The sequence below is a fragment of the Mirounga leonina genome, unplaced genomic scaffold (genome assembly GCF_011800145.1).
Source record: "Mirounga leonina isolate KUSES-001 unplaced genomic scaffold, KU_Mleo_1.0 Mir_168, whole genome shotgun sequence".
Classification (NCBI taxonomy): domain Eukaryota; kingdom Metazoa; phylum Chordata; class Mammalia; order Carnivora; family Phocidae; genus Mirounga; species Mirounga leonina.
In genome coordinates this window covers 43,504,971-43,527,875 of record NW_023270426.1, presented here as the reverse complement: position 1 = coordinate 43,527,875, position 22,905 = coordinate 43,504,971, and the positions used below count along the sequence as shown (strand labels likewise).

The 22,905-nt window shown below is 37.7% G+C and overlaps 1 protein-coding gene and 1 pseudogene across 4 annotated transcripts; one reads left to right on the top strand and one right to left on the bottom strand.

The window, feature by feature from the left end:
• Positions 1-710: 710 nt before the first annotated feature.
• Positions 711-21,996, bottom strand: GTF2H2 (general transcription factor IIH subunit 2). Of its 4 annotated transcripts, none has more exons than XM_035014601.1 (16): positions 21,948-21,996; positions 18,302-18,385; positions 17,359-17,436; positions 16,995-17,031; positions 16,479-16,565; positions 14,025-14,075; positions 13,633-13,687; positions 10,094-10,199; positions 8,790-8,880; positions 8,534-8,621; positions 7,800-7,907; positions 6,537-6,600; positions 4,687-4,790; positions 4,032-4,134; positions 2,155-2,194; positions 711-1,318 (listed from the first exon to the last, which is right to left on the bottom strand). In XM_035014601.1, exons 2-16 carry the CDS (start codon positions 18,355-18,357, stop codon positions 1,199-1,201), a joined length of 1,188 nt encoding a protein of 395 aa, XP_034870492.1. In that variant the 5' UTR covers positions 18,358-18,385; positions 21,948-21,996; the 3' UTR covers positions 711-1,198. The 4 variants fall into 4 exon arrangements, 3 of the variants coding, with proteins under 3 accessions (XP_034870492.1, XP_034870491.1, XP_034870493.1); XM_035014600.1 differs by having other exon boundaries at positions 21,913-21,953; XR_004680960.1 differs by having other exon boundaries at positions 1,267-1,318; positions 4,661-4,790; positions 21,913-21,955.
• Positions 18,549-18,666, top strand: LOC118017254 (annotated as a pseudogene).
• Positions 21,997-22,905: the final 909 nt, after the last annotated feature.

The following is a 22,905-nucleotide window of genomic DNA, read 5'->3' as shown; positions in this document are numbered from 1 at the left end:
AAAGGGTATATTGAACACCATTTACAAAACATATTCCTATCCACAAAAGTGAAGCAATTTTTAAATTAACTTTTAAAAAAAAATTCCTCTATTTCAAATATACGGGTCCTTTCTAGTCGTATTGTAGTAACAAGTGGTCTGGGAGTCAAGAGGCTAGGTTAGTCCCAGTTCCAATACTAACAGGAAGGTGACCATTCTAGCCACTGTTCTCTCCTCACATGAGCAAATTAACTATCACGTGACTCATTTATTTCTTCAGGGCCACCATCCTGTGGACAGCCAGAGTCCTCAGTTTTAAGGTGTCCAAATCTCTCCTGGGATTTCCCCTGTCTATGCATAACCTGCCTGGCACATGACAGATAAGGTGGTACCCGACCTGCATGCTTGGTATGGACTTAGGAGGCACTCAGTACATGGTACTTTCTTAAACATTACAATAAAATCTACTTAGGCTTTTTTTTAAAAATATTTATTTGAGAGAGAGCACGAGACAGAGCACAGAGCACAAGCAGTGTGCTTGTGGGGGAGAGAGGCACAGGGAGAAGCAGACTCCCCATTGAGCAGGGAGCCCGATGTAGGACTCGATCCCAGGACCCTGGGATCAAGACCTGAATCGAAGGCAGATGCTTAACCAGCTGTGCCACCCAGGTGCCTCTGAATTCACATTTACACTTAATTTTCTGTTCACACTAAAATTGAATAGAAGTAAATTAGAGATTCTGTATTTACTTTAATTATAAAGCAATGAAATTACCACAATTTAATCATAAGTAACTTAAATACAATAATGTGTGATGACTTCGAAAACATTATAACAAAATAAGAGAAAACAAAATTAACCCAGTGAACTAGTATTACATTCTGGGCATTTCTGTGACAGGACACAAATTTTAAAATTTAATAAAATCCTACATTTTCTTTTTTCCCCCTCACCTCTCCCTTTTTTTTAAGTTTATTTTACCTTGTAGCAATCCATCGTAGGGCTCGAACTCATAACCCTGAGATCAAGAGTCTCATGCTCTTCCGAATGACTGAGCCAGGTGCCCCAATCCTACATTTTCTTAGCAAAAAGTTTCTTAAATCAGATTTTCCTTTCAAACTGGTCTTCATATCTTAATTGGAGCTTCTTCTGAAGAATCACTTTATTAACACTTGCAAATGTCCTTTTAACACATACAATGTGTACTATATGTTGGAATCAAATACTTGAAGAAGTTGGAATCTTATGAATACAGCCAGGACAACAGTGAAGAGAGTCATGAACAAAAACATCACAGTCCACACAGAAAACATTTTGGCACACAGCACAAACATAGACCTGCAGTGAAAAGAAGAAAAGAAAATTTAGAAAGTAGTTTCCAGAAGTACAGCACAGCTAGAAGACATTCAAACTGCTTTGCTCTTTTATCGATCAATTTTCCCCACCCATTTACCTACTTTATTACTTCCAATGTACTATTTATTCTCAAATCTAAGGTGACTATTTTACCAAAAAAACTATCCCTTACAAATGAGAAAATTACTTTGACACCTTAACGTCTCTTGTATTGTAAAACATCCTTAATTACTTTGTTTTAAGTAATTATCCGGGGAAGACACATAAGCTTGAAATTAGTACTAGTTTCAAATGCTTATTTGTTCCTCTGATTTGATTAAAAAGAAAAACATAAATCTTTAACACAGATTTAGTTATTGCTAGGGAATGACCTCACAGCTGCACAAGTTATATTCCCCTTTTATTTAACTATTAAAGAATATGGAAAAAGACACATTTAAGACAAAAAGAAAAAATCCATTTTATCTCTCCCTACTGTTATCATACTTTTGAGGAATAACCCGATATGAGCCTGGTTTTCAGTAATGTACTGAAAACTTCTAATGCTATTTCCTCAATATTTCTTGTATAATACTTAATATTTATCTTTTTTTGTAAAATATTTTACTTATTTATTTGTCAGGAGAGAGCACACAAGCAGGGGGAGAGGCAGAGGAAGAGGGAGAAGCAGGCTCCCCGCTGAGCAGGGAGCGCGACATGGGACTCGATTCCAGGACCCCAGGATCATGACCCGAGCTGAAGGCAGATGCTTAAACAAAGCTTAACCAAAGCCACCCAGGTGTCCCAATACTTAATATTTAGAAAGCACATGAACTTACATGTTGGTCTTTCAATTCCCCCTGACATCCATAACAAAATCTGAAAAAGAAAGTTTAAGAATCATTTTGTTAGGAATTCACTCCTTAAAATAGCTCGGCAAAATCTCAATAACAAGAATCCTGTAATTAATAAGTAATTATCTTCACACATGACTTTTATGAGAAAAACAGAATTAAGAATACCAATAACTTAAGAAAATTCTACAGTATATCCCAAGATCATCTCACAAAGCAAAATCCTACTTTAAATTTTTTTTTTAATTTTATTTTCATCAAGGTTAAATAGGAGCATGATTTCCCCACTGGGATTCTGTGAGGGAATTAAGCCCTACAGAAAATAATCTGAGTGACTATTCTTCAACTCTCCTGAGAACAGCAGGTAGCTGGTATAATTCTAGATGGACAGAAGAGAAGTTAATTTATGTGTGGATACCTGAGGGCTTAATTTTCAAGGAATGGTTTAAAGAGTTAAAAGTTCTCAAGACTTACTACAAAAAATAGCAGGCCTCTCCTTACCAACCCCACTTCATTTCCAGCTCCCCGAACACTTTCAAAACTTTTAACTGTTACAGTGCTATTTCTTGTGTTTTTCTGGCATTGGCTATAAACCTCCAACTAAGGAAGATCAGAATTTAATTCTCTTTCAAACCTCTTGATCCAACAGCATGTACACACACATAACTAACGCCATTCTCAATTCTTTCTGTGTACTAAAATCATTTTGAATAGAAAAATATTAAATGTTTAGTTTATTATGACTATAAAAACATATTCAGCTGAGCCATGTAATACAATTCTTCTCTTCAAAATATTTTTTTCCTGGAGTTAATAACTATACTGTTGTCCACAAGCTTAGTTTTCTATATAATTACCCCAACTCAGCCTCAACCTTTCCCTGAGAAATCTAAATGTCATCCCTATGGTCACCCACATCAAGAATTCTAGTTTTCACCCTCTTGGTGACATCTCTCCTGCAGCATTCTGACCTTCTCCAAACTGGACTATTCTCCACATCTGACACAAAAGTGTTATTCTGGAATCTCCCCTTATCATCATCCTAGGGCTTTCTTAAGCCACGTTTGAACTAGATCAATATTCCTATTCTCTTCCAGTCATTCTCTTTCTCAGGTCCTTTGAATCACCTCTTCCACAGCTTCCCCAGAGTCTCTTTTTGAGGCCTTGTAAATCTGAAAATGGCTTCATTGACTTAACTGATAGGTTTGCTAGGTATGTAATTTAAGTTGGTAATAACTGAAGGAAATCACTTCCTGGCAGCAGCCAGTACTGCTGAGACACAAAACAATTTTAATTCCAGATTATGTGACCTAATTTTGCCTCTCCAGAAATGTTTAGTTTTTTGCTGCCTATTCTAAAATTTCACAATGATACACTTTAGTGTGGGTCTATTTTCCCTATGTTAGGCACCTGACAGTTCCTTTCAGTCTATAAAGTTCTGTCCTTCAACAGTAGACAATATCCTTAACTATTTCTTACCTACTCTTTATTTGATCTTTTCTCTGTTTCTCTAACTATTCTAATACTAGACCTTCTGGATAAATCCTCTGGTCTTACACCACAGAAATCAGGTAAGGTTGCAAACCAGGACTGTTTTGTTGTTTTAGAGAGCTGATTTATCAGTATTTGACTACGCTTACTATACAGAGATGGGCTTAGGGAAATTAATAGATTTCTGGAGATTCAGATCTGTTTAATAATGAGTCACTTCAGTCACAACCAAGGCATTCTACCATCTCATTTTCCAAATTACAAGTAATCTTGTCCAAGTTAATATGACTATCTTTTTTAATGTAGTAACAACACATTCAAACATTATTCTACCACATATAACAGATATAAATTAATCAAAACTCATATACTTTTCTCCATTATGTTCTTCTAGAGGAAGTTCTTGAAAAGCATCCAAAGGAAATAAATGATGGTAAGACCGTGCCAAATGCGGAGCAGACACCAAAGTAAGACCTAACAAATAAAGCAGAGAATCATGTTTAATAGCCCAAACCTCATTAAGACAATGGCTGACAAGTCAAATAATAGGCTAAATATTTTCAAGGTTTTTTTAGGACTGCTGGTATTGATTTCTTCATTTACATATCACCTTAAAAAGGAGATTCCAGGATGGAGTCTTACTTCTGTCACTAATTGTGTGACCTCTCTTGGCCGTTTGCTTACTTAAAAATGAAACAAAATTCTACAATTCTATCACTTTAATTCCTCATTGTCCTTATATATATTTTATGAACGTTAAGAGCTACAAAAATGTCTACTAGATCTACAGCAAAGCCTTTAACATACTCATTTCAGAGGGAGAATCAGAAAACTGTTCTAGAATGCCATGTTTATTCTTAGAAATGGAGTACTGGGTACTCAATAAAAAAAATAATCCTTTCCTATTCTCACAGATTAAATTCATAAATATAGGCAGAGCTTAACATTTACATTTACTTTATTAGCAATATAGGTAAGAAGTTATTCAAGATTAATTTATTAGATAAAGAACAGTTGGTTTCTCACCACAGATTTTACATTCAACTGGAAGCTCACAGTACTTTGCCCGACACTGTGGGCAGAAATACCCTCCTAATGTAAGTCCTGGCTCAGTGTTGCTATCCAAGTGCCTGTGGGAGGAAACAGTACTTTTAAAGTGATATATAAAGATGGGAATGGTTATAGCAAAACAAAGTATGCTACCTTGATTTTAAAATCTTGAAGTTGTTTCATAGTTCATTTAAGCGAGGTTCATTCTTCTTTTCTCTCTGCATTTCTGTTTTGAATAGTGTATATTAATTTTTTTTTTTTTTTTAAGTAATCTCACACCCAATGTGGGGCCCGAACTCACAACCCCGAGATCAAGAGTTGCATGCTCTTCCTACTGAGCGAGCCAGGGGCCCAAATTGCACTAATGTCCTTAAATTCACTCATCTTTTCTTCAGGGACTCATCTGCTGTTAGTCCCATCCAGTATATTTTTCATTTCAGACACTGTATTTGTCTCTAGAACTTTGATTTGGGTCTTTTTTGTAATAGCTGTTTTAATACTTTGCCTAATTCCATCAACTGTGTTGTTTCTGAGTATGTTTCTGTTCTATGATTCTCTCCTTATTATGGGTCATATTTTCCTACTTTGTTGCATGCCTGGTCATTTTTGATTTGCTGCCAGACATTATGATTTTTCTTTGTTTTAGGTGCTGGATTTTTTGGTATTCCCTTAAATATGTTGGGGCTTCTTCTAGAATATAGTTAAGTAACTTGGAAATAGTTTGATCTGTTCAAAACTTGCTTTAGAGTTCATTAGGCTATCCAGAACAGCTGTTAGTCTAGGGTTAATTTGGTTCCATTACTGTGGACTCTGTTCAATGCCCACTGTTAAGATATCCCTCCACACTGACTGGTAGGACCATGAACTGTTCCCTGCCCCGTGTGAGCTCCACGGATATGCTGCCTGCTCCTATTCAGGGGTCTCTAGTAGCTCCCACACAAATGTGATGATCATAACTCAGCTGATGACTCATGGGGAAGTCTCTGCAATCTTGAGAGCTTTCTGTACAGCTCTTTACTTTCTAGCACTGTGCCTGGAAAACTACAGCCATTTCAGCCTCCCCAAACTCTGAACTTGGTTTCTTCACCTGACCAAGACCTCCAGGCTCTGGTTGGGTTTTCCCTCCCTGCACTGCAGCCTGGAAATTCTCTCGAGGCAGTAAGATGCACTCACAGGGCCCACCTCATTTGTTTCCCTGCCTTCAGGGATCATTACCTGCACTGCCTGTTGTCCACATCTGAAAATCATTGTTTCATATATTTTGTCTGGTTTTCTGGTAAGAGGGAGGACAGTACATTCAGTCCCTATGGTACCTTTATAGCTGGAGACACAACTCTTATTTGTGATTTTTAAGAATTACTTTCTTTAATTTTGTTTTATAATTATGTAAACTATAAAGCTCTAAAGTTAAAGCAAGGTATGTTCAGAAAGGTCTAGGAGCCATCCCTTTGCCTTTCTCCACGTACTGCCCAAGTAAACATTTTTTCAGTTTTTACTTTTTATTTCCATTACTATTTTTATCATTAATATAAACAAGTATGTATATCCAGTCAGATCTCCACCCTCTTCTTAGATGAGTGGCAGCATACAATACACTTTTCTCTACTTTGCTGTTTTACTTAGTAACAGATCCTGAGGATTACTACACAGGAGTAAACGGAGATAGTCCTCACTCCTTGTTACAGCTATATAGAAGGCAACCTTTTTACAAAAGCCATTACACCCCAAGCCCATATAACTCAGTTTATATTTTTTAATTTATAACTTATAGGAAAGAATTAAAAATGTCAAACATAATCACTGAGAGTTTCAAGGTTTTTACTTACGCCATGCTGAAAGAGGGTTTTGCATCTTGATCAGACAGAGAAGCAATGGTATGCTGGGGAAATCCTTCATAGAAGAAAATGTGTTACTTTCTTTTTTCAAGCAAATAGCAAAATTGTTGGATTAGGAACCTAAAAATGTTCCTACCAGAAAGCCCACAAAGTTGTACAAAAGTTCTCTCTCCTGCCTTTCAGATTTGTTTACTACAGTATGGTCAGGCTGACTGTAATTCCAGGTTATGAGAAAAATTAAAAGTGGAGAATGTGGGGGAAAGATCTGTCCATACATATGGTTGCAGATTCTTAAGTTTATAACTATCTAATTTAATACAACACACACTGCTTTTTAAAAATAAAATGTTTGTAATTTTTAAATACTTCTGATACATTGGAGTAATCTATTACATAGTGGTCCACTTTCATTTTATATAAGAATATACTTCTATGCTTAAAATTTTGGAATGCCTAAACCCATAGTTTGTTTTCCATACATATTTTTCAAATTCTGACAACACGTCCAAGAAAAGCAAAAACAATAAAAAAAAAAAAAAAAGATTTCACTACATAAAAATTTTAAGTCTATCTATATAGCAAAACAAATAAGTAGAGGTGCGTGGATGGCTCAGTTGGTTAAGCATGCAACTCTTGATTTCGGCTCAGGTCATGATCTCAGGGTCATGAGATCAAGCCCCACACAGGGCTCCATGCTCAGCATGGAGTCTGCTTGAGATTCTCTCTCCGTCTCTCTCTGTCCCTCCCTAAGGTTGGTGCGCACACTCCCTCTCTCAAATAAATCTTTTTTTTTTTTTTTTAAGATTTTATTTATTTATTTGATAGAGAGAGAGGGAACACAAGCAGGGGGAATGGGAGAGGGAGAAGCAGGCTCCCCACTGAGCAGGGAGCCCGATGCGGGGCTCGATCCCAGGACCCTGGGATCATGACCCGAGCCGAAGGCAGACGCTTAACGACTGAGCCACCCAGGCACCCCTCAAATAAATCTTCAAAAATAAATAAGTATCTATTTTATTTTTATTATTTTTTAAAGGTTTTACTTATTTGAGAGAGAGACAGAAAGAGCAACAGCAGGAAGGGCAGAGGGAGAGGGAGAGGGAGAAGCAGACTTCCCACCGAGCAGGGAAGCCCAATGCGGGGCTGGATCCCAAGACCCCAAGATCATGACATGAGCCGAAGGCATACGCTTAACCGACTGAGTCACCCACATGCTCCTAAATATCCACTTTAAAATAACACAAAATAAACACTTACCCATGCGAATAAGTGAACATTCAGAACTTGAGCTAGCAGGTGGAGGACTAACATGATGTGTCAGCAATTCTTTATAATGGCTTTCATCTAAAATAACATGGTATGTGCCTAATTAGACAAAAAGTAAAAGAAAAATCAGCTTTCCAGATATAAGTATCAATTGTAATTTTTCTTTCTTTTTTTTTTTAAATTTTATTCTAAGTAATCTCTACACCCAGGCTCAAACTCACAACCCCAAGATCAAGAGTCGCACATTCTATCGACTGAGTTAGTCAGGAGCCCCTCAATTGTAATTCCTATGTAATTTTGTAAAAGTTTTGCCATCTGAAAATGTACATTTTCAAAATAAGTATTTAAGTTAAATTATCATTTTTCAAAAACCTCATTTAAATGACATCTCTAAATTGACTTCTCTGGGAATAACTATAATTACAATTTAATTAAAGCCAAGTTGTAAGATCTTTACAAAGTATTACATATTAGTGAAATTTCTAGCATTTCAAGAGTTATTAACACTTCCTCTAAACACTGACATAACTACTGAAAAGTCCCTGCATTTTGAGATATCTTATAGAATCAATGATACATTTAAGATGACTATCCATATTATGGATTTCAGGACATGAAGTGATTTAAATTTAGTACTGTAAAAACAGATGAAAACATACTAATTAATAAATTGTTACTTCTTACAGAGTAATTATGAATAAATACTGAAGAATCTAGATACATACCACCAGTTTCACGAGCAAGTACAGTGCAAACCCGAACCTCTGCAGATAATCCGATAACAGACACTCTAATTTTAGCTGCCTTTAGGGTCTTCATAAAATCCATGTAAATAAAGGGTTTCAGGGGAAGGAAAAAAACATACAAAAATTAGTATGTTTGAAAAACAGAATTTTCTGAAAACTAGTAATAAATTCACTATAGAATTCTCTTTAGAGTTATAACTCTGGTTTTGATTATAAGGAAAGGTAGTGGTTCTACCTTGATTAGATCATAGATATTAGACGGATCACAAGTTGTGAGGCTGCTAAAGATGATTAGGACTTCTCTACTTGTATGTCCAGGCATGTGTCTACAGAAAGATAAAATATATTCCCATTAGGTATAACAAATTAATAAAAAATTTACCCAGACAAAATAGTACATGTGGTTTATATATTTAGACCACAGAATATCTCATTTGTTTTAACATTGCAAAGGAATAAATTGAGTATACTCTAAACATGTTAAATTTTTCTAAAATTAGCTACACAAAAAACTGATTCATTTATTGTTTCCATAAATATTTACTGAATACTCTTTTAGGTTCTAGGAACAGAGTAATAAGCAAGAATGAATGAGGTTCCTGACATCATGAAGCTTACAACCTAGTAGATTCGTTTTGTATAAAGTCTAACGTGTACACTGGAAAGTATGACAATACCATATGGATCAACTTTAAGGTGTGTCTTGACAATAGTAACATGCTTCCTTTTTAAAGGCTAAATTTAACCTCATGGGGATTCAGAGTGATAATATTCATAAACATTAATTTTTGTGTATCATTTAATTATATGATAATTTATAGGACTTTAGGACATGATGAACTATTTTCCCCTACCTAAATCTACGTAAATAGATTTCTATGCAATCTTAACCTATGCCATTTTATCAGCTATTTATAGCTTTCCTGCTTCTGTCTGCACTGCTGGGCCTTCAGGTTTCATTTGTGGATGCTGCTCTTGTGCCTACCTCTCATGTGGGTGTTAGCTTCTTCTCACCTACTTCAAAACTAGAAAAATATCTATTATATAAAGCTATAAAAGTCAGGACAGACTATCCAGGGACAAAATACAGACGCTAGCACTAATGGAATATTTCCATTAGGGTCTCAGCTACCTTCCACATATTTGAACTTGCTGGAGGAGTATGCTATTAATTTGCAGATGTGCTACAAAGTAAGTTAAGAGAAGTCAATAAATGTGCAAAAAACTCACAGTTATTATGCACATTCAATTTCATATACAATCTAATTTTTAACAAAATACTTTTTCATCAACATTTTATTTTGTACTAATATCGCTACAGTTTTAATTACATTTTTCTAAAACCTCTAAGAATCTATCTTACCAACTCAAACGTAAAATAAAAATTACAAACGCCACGCTAAACATCATAAACGACATTACATATTTCTCTTAACGGTTTCATTGCAGCTCAGTTTATGGAGAAACATACTGATACGTGTTCATCTCCATTCAAAAAAAATGGACACCAATTATAAATAAAAAATGTAAAATACGAACTTTAGAGTTTGCATAGCCATGCTTAAGGAGTTATAGAGGGATGGCTCTCCATGACAGGTCATATCTACAGCTTTCTTCAAAGATGTTACATGTTTCCTTGGGTTTCCTAAAATAGAAATGGCATAATCTACTTATAATAACATTTTATATATACATTATGGAAATTTGTTTCTCCCCATATTTACTTATCTATGTTGTTAAAGAATAGAATCTCTTTGATTTACATTTTTAGCAAGTTGCACTTTTATCAGAGGTGTTGTTATATCAACTTTTACTTCATACTGAAAGAATAAAAATAATCTGTTTCTGCGAACTAGCACATTTTTTTTTTTTTTAAGATTCTATTTATTTGACAGAGAGAGAGGGAGCACAAGTAGGCAGAGCAGCAGGCAGAGGCAGAGGGAGAAGCAGGCTCCCCACTGAGCAGGGAGCCCAATGTGGGACTCAATCCCAGGACCCCGGGATCATGACCTGAGCCGAAGGCCACCGCTTAACCGACTGAGCCACCCAGGCGCCCCACATTTTTTTTTTTTTAACGTGGGGCTCGAACTCATGACCCCGAGACCAAGAGTTGCATGCTCTACTGACTGAGCCTGCCAGGTGCCCTATTAGCACATATTTTAAATATTACTAACTTCAAATGCAAAACTTCTTACATTTAAGACTCACACATTTTCACATTGTCACATCTCTTAAGTCAGGCCGCGTCGCACCATCACTGGCAGCCAGGGAGCACCTGTGCGGCACACGTCACGGCCTGCTCCCACGTGACGTCACGGCCTGCTCCCACGTGACGTCACGGCCTGCTCCCACGTGAGCCTACGCATGGCTACCGTGGTGCTGTTGCAACTGCTCCTGTACATTGTGCTATTCGTGGCTAGTTTCACTGCCATTTCAAGTGTTTCTACAAAAGGTTCTATTTTTATGTAGAAAGGCAAGGAACAGAGCAGTGAGGCATATATTATCAGTGAAGCAAAAATTCATTGATGGAAGAATGACTGCAATTCCCTATTTTTCTTCAGGGGATTAAAAAAAAGAGCTTTAGGGGCGCCTGGGTGGCTCAGTCGGTTAAGCGGCTGCCTCCGGCTCAGGTCGTGATCCCAGAGTCCTGGGATCGAGCCCCACATCGGGCTCCCTGCTTGGCGGAGAGCCTGCTTCTCCCTTTCCTTCTGCCTGCTGCTCTGCCTACTTGTGCTCTCTGTGTTAAATAAATAAAAATCTTTAAAATAAAAAAAAATTTTTTTTTAATTTAAAAAGGGATTTAGAAGACCTAAGAAAGGAAGATTTCCGCAAATAAATACAGCTGTGTTATCTTCTGTTACTGAAATTACATCTGAAAAGATTGTCTATAGCTATTTTCTCATATCAAGCAATACATTTTTTGGTGTGAACAATTTATATATATCATCTGACACTGTATCAAATTTTAACTGCTAGGGTGTTTCCTTCTTGATAGCTGATAAAACAAAGGTATCTTACAAATGATGCAATCTTAGATTCAGTGACATACGGTATTCTTCTGACATCTCCTATTTCAACACAATCTTCATGTTAATTAATGATAATCAAAATATCATTAAATTGTTTGATTACATAATTCATCAAACTACTTCCATACCGTTGAACATGTCTTCCCAATTTGTCACTACTGTTACGAAGATTGTATTTGTAGAATGAGGCTTTTTCTTCTTTCATAATGTTTCTTAAGTATAAATTCCAAGGAACAACCATTTTTGTATCTTTTCCCAAAAATATTAAATAAATTAATCAGTCTATCAGCACTATAGGTACCAGTTTCTCCATGGTTCCACAAGCAATATACTGCTTTTTAAACTTCATTTTGTTCATTTAAAATATATAAAATAATAAAATGTTGTTGTGTGGTGGTGTTTTTTGACCACTTGTTTGGCTAAAATTTCTTTTTTAATAGCTATTTTGTTTCTCTTTTTATTCTGGTATGAATTATCTGTTGTCTTTGTCCATTCATCTACTTATAGCTTCTTCATGTTCTTATTTATCTAAGTTTTAAAATACTAAGCATTTGCCATTATTTAATACATACTTCAAGTATTTATTTAGTCTCGGAATCCGAAGATTTTAGAAATGAAAAGTACATCACTAAGTCCAAATCCCTCATTTCATAAGTGAAAAATGAATCTAACAAGCTAAAAGATTTGCCTAAAGACAAATACCTACCCAGTGGCAGGACCAGCACTTAAACCTACATCTCCTGGCTCTCTATCCACTTCTCTTTCTACCATACCATACAAAATAGTTCGTTCACCTCCTATTGTACTGTGAGTATAGGAAAAAAGCGAACTCGATTACTGTCAGTGTGGTTTACAGCAGTGATTCTGAGCAGACAGACAAGGAGTGCCGTCAAGAGGCCTATCAAAATATCCAGAGGATTTTTCATCCCTATATGTATGACTTCTCTGGCACCCATAGAAAACTACTCTGAATGTGAGAGGGTGCCAAGAGGGTCCTACGTCCTTTCCCAGGAGAAACCATCCTGTCCTCACAGTATAACAAACCAGCTGCTTACCCTGCTTCCATCCTGCTCCAGGAACAGGCATGTAATCCAGGCCTACCAACACAGTACTTCATTCCTCGGGCCACTTTGTTCATGGGTGGGCAAATCAGAAGCAGGGTCATTCCGAGACCTCTGTGGGACTTGTGCTGAAGCTACAGACTATAAGGGTCATGGAGACTCAGGGCTAGTAACAGACATCTTTTCACCTCACTTCAGAGAATAAAGCCAAACAGAGCCAGGAACCCTGGAAACTACCATGTGTGAAATCAGCCCTCCTTTAGATGGGACTCAATAATTTCCCTTGTATGCTAAAGCTAGTTTGAGATTTTTTTGGTTACTCATAACTGAATTTCTTGATCACTCCAGGCTAACATACATTTCACTCCTTACTGCCACAGTGAAAAACTATTAATGATGAAAATATGTCATTTCAAATTTATCTGTATTGGTAAGGATGAAAGGATGAGAACCACATTTAAGGGATAGTGTATTTCACAGAAATTAAAATAGAATTAGTGATGTGAATTTGTTAAAACAGCACCAAAGCAAATAAAACCTGCACTATCTTTTAACAGAATAAAATTCAGTTAGACATGTCATGTAAGCAGAAAAACTGAATTATTAATAGTAACTGCAATTCAATTTTTAAATCCTTTGCTCTTTAGAGGTTTAACTTTTAAAAAATTAATTTTAAGACTAAGTGGATTTTTTGAATGGTTACAGTAATTTTATCTTAATACTTTCAGGATAAGAATGTATAAGTCTTAAATAAACATTTACATTCATTGCAGTAGTATTCATTACTGTACAGAACTCAATTTAAAACAGTTCGTCTTAGATACCAAGAGTTTACTGGAGGATTTAATCGAGGGGTTATTAAGTGTTTCACATGGAGAGCATAAAAGAAGTCTTCATTTTACTTATTAGGCAACCTTATGAACAGGGTTACAAGGTTGAGTAAATAGAGCCAAGTCCTTGAGTCCTATAAAGGTAATTTTATGCATACCTGAGAGTTCGGTCAGTTTTTCAGCTCTTTTACTCTTTGTTACAATTATTCCAATCTCAAAATAAAAACAAAAATGATTATTAACTTAACAAATTACTTCTTCTTCATAAGAATGTACATAATGAAAATAAATTAGTAATTACAAAAGACATAAGTAACATATGAGAAGCTTTTTCTTATGATGCTTTTGACAGAACTTTAGCTATGAGTTTACTGTACATTATTTAACTTTTAGAGTTGCCTTGCTTGTCACTGATAAGTGTACCAGAAACTGGTACACAATCTGGATCACTTAATAATTCACAGAATGTATGCCCAGCGTTTTAAAAATAAATTAGAATTGGCAGTAATATCAGGAATCTAAATCTGAATTCCATCACTTATCTACATACCTGACTAATAGGATTTTGATCAAAATATTCTTCTACGAAGTATTCCAATAACTGTTTAAAGAAAACAAAAATACTAGATAAGGGCAAAATAATAACCATAAAGAAATGTTTTGTGAAACCTACTTATCAAGCATCACTTCTCTTGAGATTTTTAGGCTCATAGATTTTCAAATATATTTAGTAAAATATTTTCAAATATTTTAGTAAAAATATTAAATAAACAAAAATAAATTTTAAAATATTCAAATAAATAAAAATCACAGTATTAAATAAGCCTGAATTTAAAATGGTAAGTGATGAACTGGGTTTAACAGATAGAACCAGGGCGCTGGGTGACTCAGTTGGTTAAGGGTCCGACTCTTGATTTTGGCTCAGACAGTGATCTCAGGGTCATGAGATTGAGCCCCAAGTCAGGTTCGGTGCTCAGTGGGGAGTCTGCTGGAGATTCTGTCGGCCCCTCCCCCACACCCTGGCACATGTGCTCTCTCTAATAAATAAATCTTCGAAAAATAAAAAGATAAATAAAAGATGGAACCATTTGGACTTGTGAGACAGATGTAATCTAAACATGGAAAGATCCTATGAAGCCAGAAACAAGAGAATGAGCATAACCGAGGATGGGTTTTAATAAATTACAAATAATCTGAATGTGTTTATAAACTGGGCGGAATGATCTAAGTCCAAAGACAATGAAAAGGGATAATTGACAAAGCAAGACCCTGACTGGGGTGGGAGGACAGAAATTAAGAGCATAAATATTAGTCATTTTGTTGTATCATTTTCCTAAATGATGTGATTGAACTTCTACTTAGCTATAGTTTGTATTACAAACTCAAAAAAATGCATTCTTTAAAAAAATTTCTTCATGGGAATGTATAGTATTTACTCAAGGGAAGAAGAGTAGACAAAAAAAAAGAACTATGACCAAGTCCTAGGGCATTCCAGCATTTTAAAGTGGGAGAGGGGAACCTAAGACGAAATAAAAAGACTACATGTAATGAAAGTCAAAAGAAGGATGTTGGGGTGCCTGGCTAGCTCAGTCCTTAGAGTGTGGGAATCTTGATCATGAGGTCGTGAGTTCAAGCCCCACATCAGGGGTACAGAATTCTTTAAAAAAAAAACCCAAAAAACAAAAACAAACAAACAAAAAGAACAAAAAAAGAATGCCTTTCAGGAAGGATTGAGTGTCAACTATTTCAGTTGCTGCTAAAGATAAAAAGGAGTTGAGTTTCACATCCTGGAGGTTATGGTGGACCTTGAAAATGTAGTTGTGAAGGTACCATTCCAACTGGAGTGTGTTAAATAGAGAATGCTGTGGACATTCAACTGTGGAGAGTGGATCAGTACTGTAATAAATACACACACATTCACCAATAGAGAAGATAAAGGACAAATCTAATCTAGTAAATTTAGAAAACTTATGTACAAGAAAAGGAACGGAGGATTCTGGAGCAGAATTGAGTCCAGCAGTATGATTCAGCATCTACTTCATCCTACTCCTCTGAAGCCCCATTCATGACTGAAAAAAGTCCTGGGAAATTTCACTAATACTCTTGCTTTGGGAAAGAAGTGAAGAGAGAGAGTATTGTTATCTTTTTCCTCTTCTACCAGAAGTTATGAATGAATAGGGAAAGAAATCAACAACTAACCCTCCTTTCAGAAGAGAAGAATCCAAGCTTCACACTTAACTGAGGGAAAGAGTTCCAAGGCTGGGAATATCTCCTCATGGAAATGCATTATATCCTCCCTCCCCTGCCCAGTTAGTTAAACAAGATACAGGACAGTTAATATAATCTCAGAAGATAAAATGAACCCCTGTAAATCCAGCAGAGTCTGCACACCACCCAAGCTGAGCTTCACCCCTTTGGGGCACACCATTTCATCCCAGCTGCTATTCTTAGGCCACAGAAAAGTGGATAAAACATAAACTACCCAAGCTAAAATCAAGCTTTAGAAGGGAAAACATCCTCCACACAAAAACCTGTTCACAGATGTTCCCAGCAGTATTAGTCATAAAAGGCCCCCAAAAGTGGAAACAACCCAAAGTTGTATACAATGGAATACTGTTTGGCAAAACTACAGAAAATTTGCTTCTGTTTTCCTTTCCTTTTTTTTTTTTTTTTTAAAGTTTTATTTATTTAAGTAATCTCTGCATGCAACATGGGGCTCAAAATTACAACCCTGAGATCAAGAGTCACACACTCCTCTGACTGAGCCAGTCAGGTATCCCTGGGTTTTCTTTTTGTAATGATAAAAATGCTCTAAAACTGACTGTGGTAATAATGTTGCACAACTCTGTAACAGGCAAAAAATTTTAACAGTATATTTTAAGTAAGTTGATTTTATGGTATGTGAATTATATCTTAATAAAGATGTTATAGTAAAAAAATTTTTTTTTTTAGAATTCAGTGTCCTTTCTCACGTTTAGTATAAATTAAAATGATTTTACTATACCTTTAAAGTACAAGTCAGTCTATTTGGCTTTAAATCTTGGTCTTCCATTGTTCTTGATCCATCTACTACCACATAAAGATGACGCATCTACCAAAAATAAACCACAAATATAACAATTTTCAAATTCATTTTTGACCAAGAAGTAAAAATGGCATTTAGTATTTACATATTTTACACATATATATGTATATATATTTTTTAAGATTTTATTTATTTATTTGACAGAGAGAGAGACAGCGAAAGAGGGAACACAAGCAGGGGGAGTGGGAGAGGGAGAAGCAGACTCCCCGCTGAGCAGGGAGCCCTATGTGGGACTCTATCCTGGGACTCCAGGATCATGACCTGAGCCGAAGGCAGACGCTTAACCACCTGAGCCACCCAGGTGCCCATACACATATATTTTTAATATATTCTTCTAAAACATTTGTTGTCTTACTGTTATTAATTCTGTCAAGACAGAATGCTTCTCTAACCCAACTAGTTCTGTACTGGTAAAGAAAAAAAATGTCAACATACCATTCCAAGTCGAACTTGTCCATGGTGCTCAAATACTCTGTTAAAATTATGCAAACATTTTAATGGAATGTCCTCTATTACCCAAAAAATCAATATAATTTTTCAACTAACCTGCATTTTCTAGTGAAGTAAATTATTAACTTATGGGGTTCACATAATTACAGGCATTTTGGACAGTCCCTGAAGACCCATTTCCCTTCTGAAGTGCTAGGTTGCTGGTTCCTTCCCCCTACTCAAGAGTTTAAAGGTCAGTTTTTCTGGAATACAGCTGAAATGAAGTACTGAGGAGTGGGTATAGGTGGACAGAAAGGCTTAAAGGAATCTATTTTATCTTTTGTAACACACCTACAAAAAGTTTACATACCTTTTTCTCTTTGCTTTGAAGAGAATGTCTTCTATCGTAGCTTTAAGTGATCCTGACTCATCTTCTTTAAGAATCTCCCTATAAGCAATATTTACTTGTTTGAAAAGCTAAAATTTTATTAACCCAAAAGAAATGAAAACATATGTCCACACAGAGATCTGCACATGAATGTTCACAGCTGCATTATTCATAAAAGCCAAAAAGTATAATCAATCTAAATGTCCATCAATTGATGAATGAATGAATGAAAACATGGTATACAACATAATGCTATTCAGTAAAAAGGAATGAATTACTGATCCCTGCTACAACATGGATGAACCTTGAAAATACTGTTGTATGAAAGCGAGACAATACTGACCACATATTATAAGATTACATATACATGAAATACCCAAAAAGGCAAATGCATAGAGACAAAAAGTAGATTAGCAGTTGCCTACAGCTGGAGGTAGGAATGAAGTTAATTGCAAATGGGCATGAAGTATCTTTTAATTTTTTTTTTTTAAAGATTTTATTTATTTGACAGCGAGAGAAAGAGAGAGATCACAAGTAGGCAGACAGGCAGGCGGGGGGGGGGAGGAGCAGGCTCCCCGCTGAGCACAGAGCCCGATGCGGGGCTCAATCCCAGGACGCTGGGATCATGACCTGAGCCTAAGGCAGACGCTTAACGGACTGAGCCACCCAGGCGTCCCTGGGCATGAAGGATCTTAATGGGGTGGTGAAAATTTTCTAAAACTGATTTATGGTGATGATTGCACAACTCAGTAAATCTTCTAAAAATCAATGAATTATAAGATGGAAACAGGTGAATTTTAACATGCGTTAAATATACTTTAATAAATTTAAAATACCAATCACTGAACAAGAAGAGAGATAAAGGTGTAGAAGAACAGTAAAAAATAATGTGTAAACGAGAAGGGAGTCATAATGCCCTACTCACCATGTCCTTTCATAGCCTCCTTCCCATCGCTTAGTTCTTTCAGGTTCTTCATCCATTTTTTCCTTAAATGTATTATTCAGTATCCTGTAAAAGTCACTGAGTGTGAATTTTCTAAAAATATCTGGCACAAAATTCATACATTTAAATGTGAAAAGTAAAGAGAGGGAAGCAAACATACAAAGTAAGAAACAGAGAACGCAAGGTCATCTAATTCTTTGCAATTTTTTTTTTTAATTTTTTTTTTTTCAGCTTTGCGCAGTGGCAGTATCGTAGCCAATGAGGTTTATCCGAGGCGCGATTATTGCTAATTGAAAACTTTAATTTTTTTTTTTTCTTAAGATTTTATTTATTTGTGAGAGAGACAATGAGAGACAGAGAGCATGAGAGGGAGGAGGGTCAGAGGGAGAAGCAGACTCCCTGCTGAGCAGGGAGCCCGATGTGGGACTCGATCCCGGGACTCCAGGATCATGACCTGAGCCGAAGGCAGTCGCTTAACCAACTGAGCCACCCAGGCGCCCCTTTGCAATTTATTTAATAATTGTTGTTGAATGAAAATACTTCACAACATCCTCATGGAACTCTTTTTCCTGTCCGTAAGAAAAAATATAAACGTTTACGCACAAGTTTGGCACCAAGAGAGATAAGCATCTTTTTACAAATTTTTTTAAAGTTTTTTTAAAGATTTTTATTTATTTGTCAGAGAGAGAGCAAGCACACAAACAGGGGGAATGGCAGGCTCCCCACTGAGCAAGGAGCCCGAAGTGGGACTCGATCCCAGGACCCTGGGATCATGACCTGAGCCAAAGGCAGACGCTTAATGACTGAGTCACCCAGGAGCCCCTCTTTTTACAATTTTTTTTTAAAGATTTTATTTATTTATTTGACCGAGACAGAGATAGCAAGAGCAGGAACACAAGCAGCGGGAGTGGGAGAGGGAGAAGCAGGCCTCCCCCTGAGGAGAGAGCCCGATGTGGGACTCGATCCCAGGACCCCAGGATCATGACCTGAGCCAAAGGCAGACGCTTAACGACTGAGCCACCCAGGCGCCCTCTTTTTACAATTTTTAAAAACAAAAATGCATTATAGTCATAGGACAAGACCACAGAACTATGGAAAGTGAGTAAAGGTATAGATGAAACAAGATTAGCTACAAATGATGGTTATTATTACAGCTGGGTGATGGATCATGGTGATTCACTGTACTACCTGTCCACCTTTCTATATGTGTGTGAATTTTCTCATAATAAAAAAAAATCTGGGGCACCTGGGTGGCTCAGTCGTTAACCGGCTGCCTTCGGCTCAGGTCATGATCCCAGGATCCTGGGAACGAGCCCCCCATCAAGCTCCCTGCTCCGCGGGAAGCCTGCTTCTCCCTCCCCCACCCCCCAACTTGTGTTCCTGCTCTCGCTATCTCTCTCTGTGTCAAATAAATAAAAATAAAATCTTTAAAAAAAATTTTTTTTTAAGTAAGCTCTGTGCTCAAAGTGGGGCTCAAACTCACAACCCGGAGACCAAGAGTCACATGCTCTACTGACTGAGCCAGCTAGGTGTCCCATCACAATCATGAGTTTTAAAATGAAAATTATTATTTATAAATGGTAAATGCTTATAGCTCATAACTCAAAAAAGGACACAATATTAAATGTATATTATGATCTCAACTATTAAAAAAAGAAAAAGGAAATGTTCAGTAATTCAATACAACACAGTTTCATCTAGATGAAGGGTGACTGGTTTTTTTAATTACTTTCTGTATTTTCGTATTTTTCATATGAACATGTATTTCTTTAATAATCAGGGATAAAACTGGTGGTGGGGGAAATCTATTAACCAGAGCCAAGTAATAAACATTCTAGTCACATCTACACTTCCATCCTCCCAAATGGAATCTCCCTCCCCATCCTATGCTCTCACTTCCTTCAGCTTCCTTCTTCCATATATGATCAAAGGAATCATAAGGGCCAAGAAGACGTTAAGGACAAAACAAATCCCATCACTGACAGGAGCAAAAATTAATTTCTGTAATAAGGACCATAAGCAAGACCTTACCCTCCACCTACATCATGATTTTCTACAGAAAAATATATTTTAAAATCTGAAGAACTGACTTATAAATGGACTTTTGGAATGAAACTCTACTAACAAGTTGGAGACTGCTTTCATGGCATCACTGCTTTCTGTGGCACCTGCTATAATCAGGTATTATTTGCTAAAGTTCTGTATCTCTCACTGAATTAACAAACCATTCCCTGGCATTGGAAAAAATCTATTTGTTTCAGGAAATCTGGTGATCTACTTTAGTATATACTTCGGTAAATTGCCTGAAGTAATGACAAGTGACTTAATTCTAACATTTGTGTTATTTCAACACACTGTGCTGGTGCTTGTAAGTTTAATGATGAGTGCAGGAAGAGGATATGGTGATTAAATGAACTTTTTAAAAAAAAATTTTTTTTTTTTTTTAAGATTTTATTTATTTATTTGAGACAGAGACAGCGAGAGCAGGAACACAAGCAGGGGGAGTGGGAGAGGGAGAAGCAGGCCTCCCGCCAAGCAGGGAGCCCGATGTGGGGCTTGATCCCAGAACCCTGGGATCGTGACCTGAGCCAAAGGCAGGTGCTTAACCAACTGAGCCACCCAGGCGCCCTTAAATGAACTTTTTGATCCTCCATGAAAGTTTCTGTATTTACTGTGAATTACAAAAATCAAAGCTTACATAGTGTTCTTGATGTTTTTAAACTTAAATTCTTACAAAGTCACTACTGCCATCCAACATATCAATATTTACACTGCTATTTTATTCTTAGTCTATTATTTTAATTTTCTTAAAGTTCAGAAACACAGTGAGAACTGATGAGCAGAAACTGCAAAGAGGAACACTTCTGGCTCACTTCATCCAAGGACCTCCTAATTAGAGCTGACTGCAATGGGAAATTACAGGGATACGACAGAGGTATTAAGCTCCCATAACTACAGATGTTCCAAGGGAAGTTGGAAGTTTATAATGCATGTTATTAATAGAGAGGAAAGTTACGCATCCTCGAGAAAGATGTAGTTGGTGACCTCTTAGGTCCGTATCTCCAAAAGCTGATCCGTTTCCTGAGACTCCAACTCCAGAAAAGCCACTGTGCCTAGCGTCAGCCTGTTGGTGTGATTCCTGTCACATGAGCTCAGAATGCTACTGCAAACAAACGAGATCTGCACCAAACATCGCAATTTATGAAGGTTTTATTCACACCTTACCCTGCCAAGCGCTATTAGACATGGGTGATCACTATCCTGTTTTCATACATGGAACTCGAGGCTCAAAAGGCCGATAACGCTCGCGAGGTCACACAGCTGGAGGCAATCAAACTCGAACCCAAGACCACAACTCCCAAAACTCGCGTTCTGCTTTAGGGAAGGAGAGCCATTCCCTGGACTGCAGCCCTAGATGGTTCTATGCAGCTACGAGACGGAAGTTGCCCTCCTCCCCCTTCACACGCTCCCTCCCACCCTCACCCACAATGCACAAGAGGCTGGTCGGCCCCCTTCAGCCTCCGCGCCCCACCCCCCGCCGCGCCGCGAAAGCCCCTCCTCGCTGCCGTGCTCCCCAGACGGTCGGTCCCCACCTTCGCTCAGCGAGGAGCTCTACCCACGGACTCACCGGTCCCGTAGGACGCCGCTCTACCCGGAAGCTCCGTCCAGTCCGCTCCAAGGCCTCGGCGGAAGTCCTTCCCCTGCGCGCGGCGGCGACGCACAAACGTTCCGCTGGCTGCGAGCGTCGGTCGCTGGAGCAGGGCGCTCGGGGGCCGGGCGTCCCAGAAGCTGAAGAGGGTGCGAGAAGGAGCCTCTTGCCCCGCTTTCAGCCGTTATTCACAAAAAGGCGGGAAAAGTGCGGGAAAAGTGATCTCTGTTCAGCCGGGTAGCCGTCGACCTGGGATCTTAGGAGCTTGAATTTTGTGTATTATTTCTATAAGGTTGGCATGAAGGACTGATTGCGGCAGCGGCAACTAAGCCAGAACCTTGCGGTGCAAGAGTTTTCTGGGACTGCTCCGCTGCTCCTGTTCATGCAACAAGTATTATTGGGCACCTGCTTTTTACGGTTCTAAGCACTGAGTAAATAGTAATTAAAAACTAATCCCTGGGGGCGCCTGGGTGGCTCAGATGGTTAAGCGTCTGCCTTCGGCTCGGTCATGATCCCGGGGTCCTGGGATCAGCCCTGCATCGGGCTCCCTGCTCAGCAAGGAGCCTGCTTCTCCCTCTGACCCTCTCCCCTCTCATGCTGTTTCTCGCTTGCTCGCTCTCTAAAAAATAAATTTAAAAAATCTTAAAAAAAAAAAAAAACTAATCCCTGCCCACCCCCCCCCAACCCCGGGGAATTCTTCTACTATGAATACATTTATCGAGAAAAACATACTGTATCAAATGGTGATAGTGCAAAGAGAAAAATTAAGCATGGAAGGGGAACATGGTCCCAGCTTAACATAGTGTAGTCCGAGGGAGGAGTCCTCACTGACAGTTGAGCCATGACCGGAATGAGGAAGGGAGTTAACCATACTTCTACGTAGGGCAAGACCTCCCGAGGCAAAGGGAACCACAAGGGCTAAGGCCCTGAGGTGGAA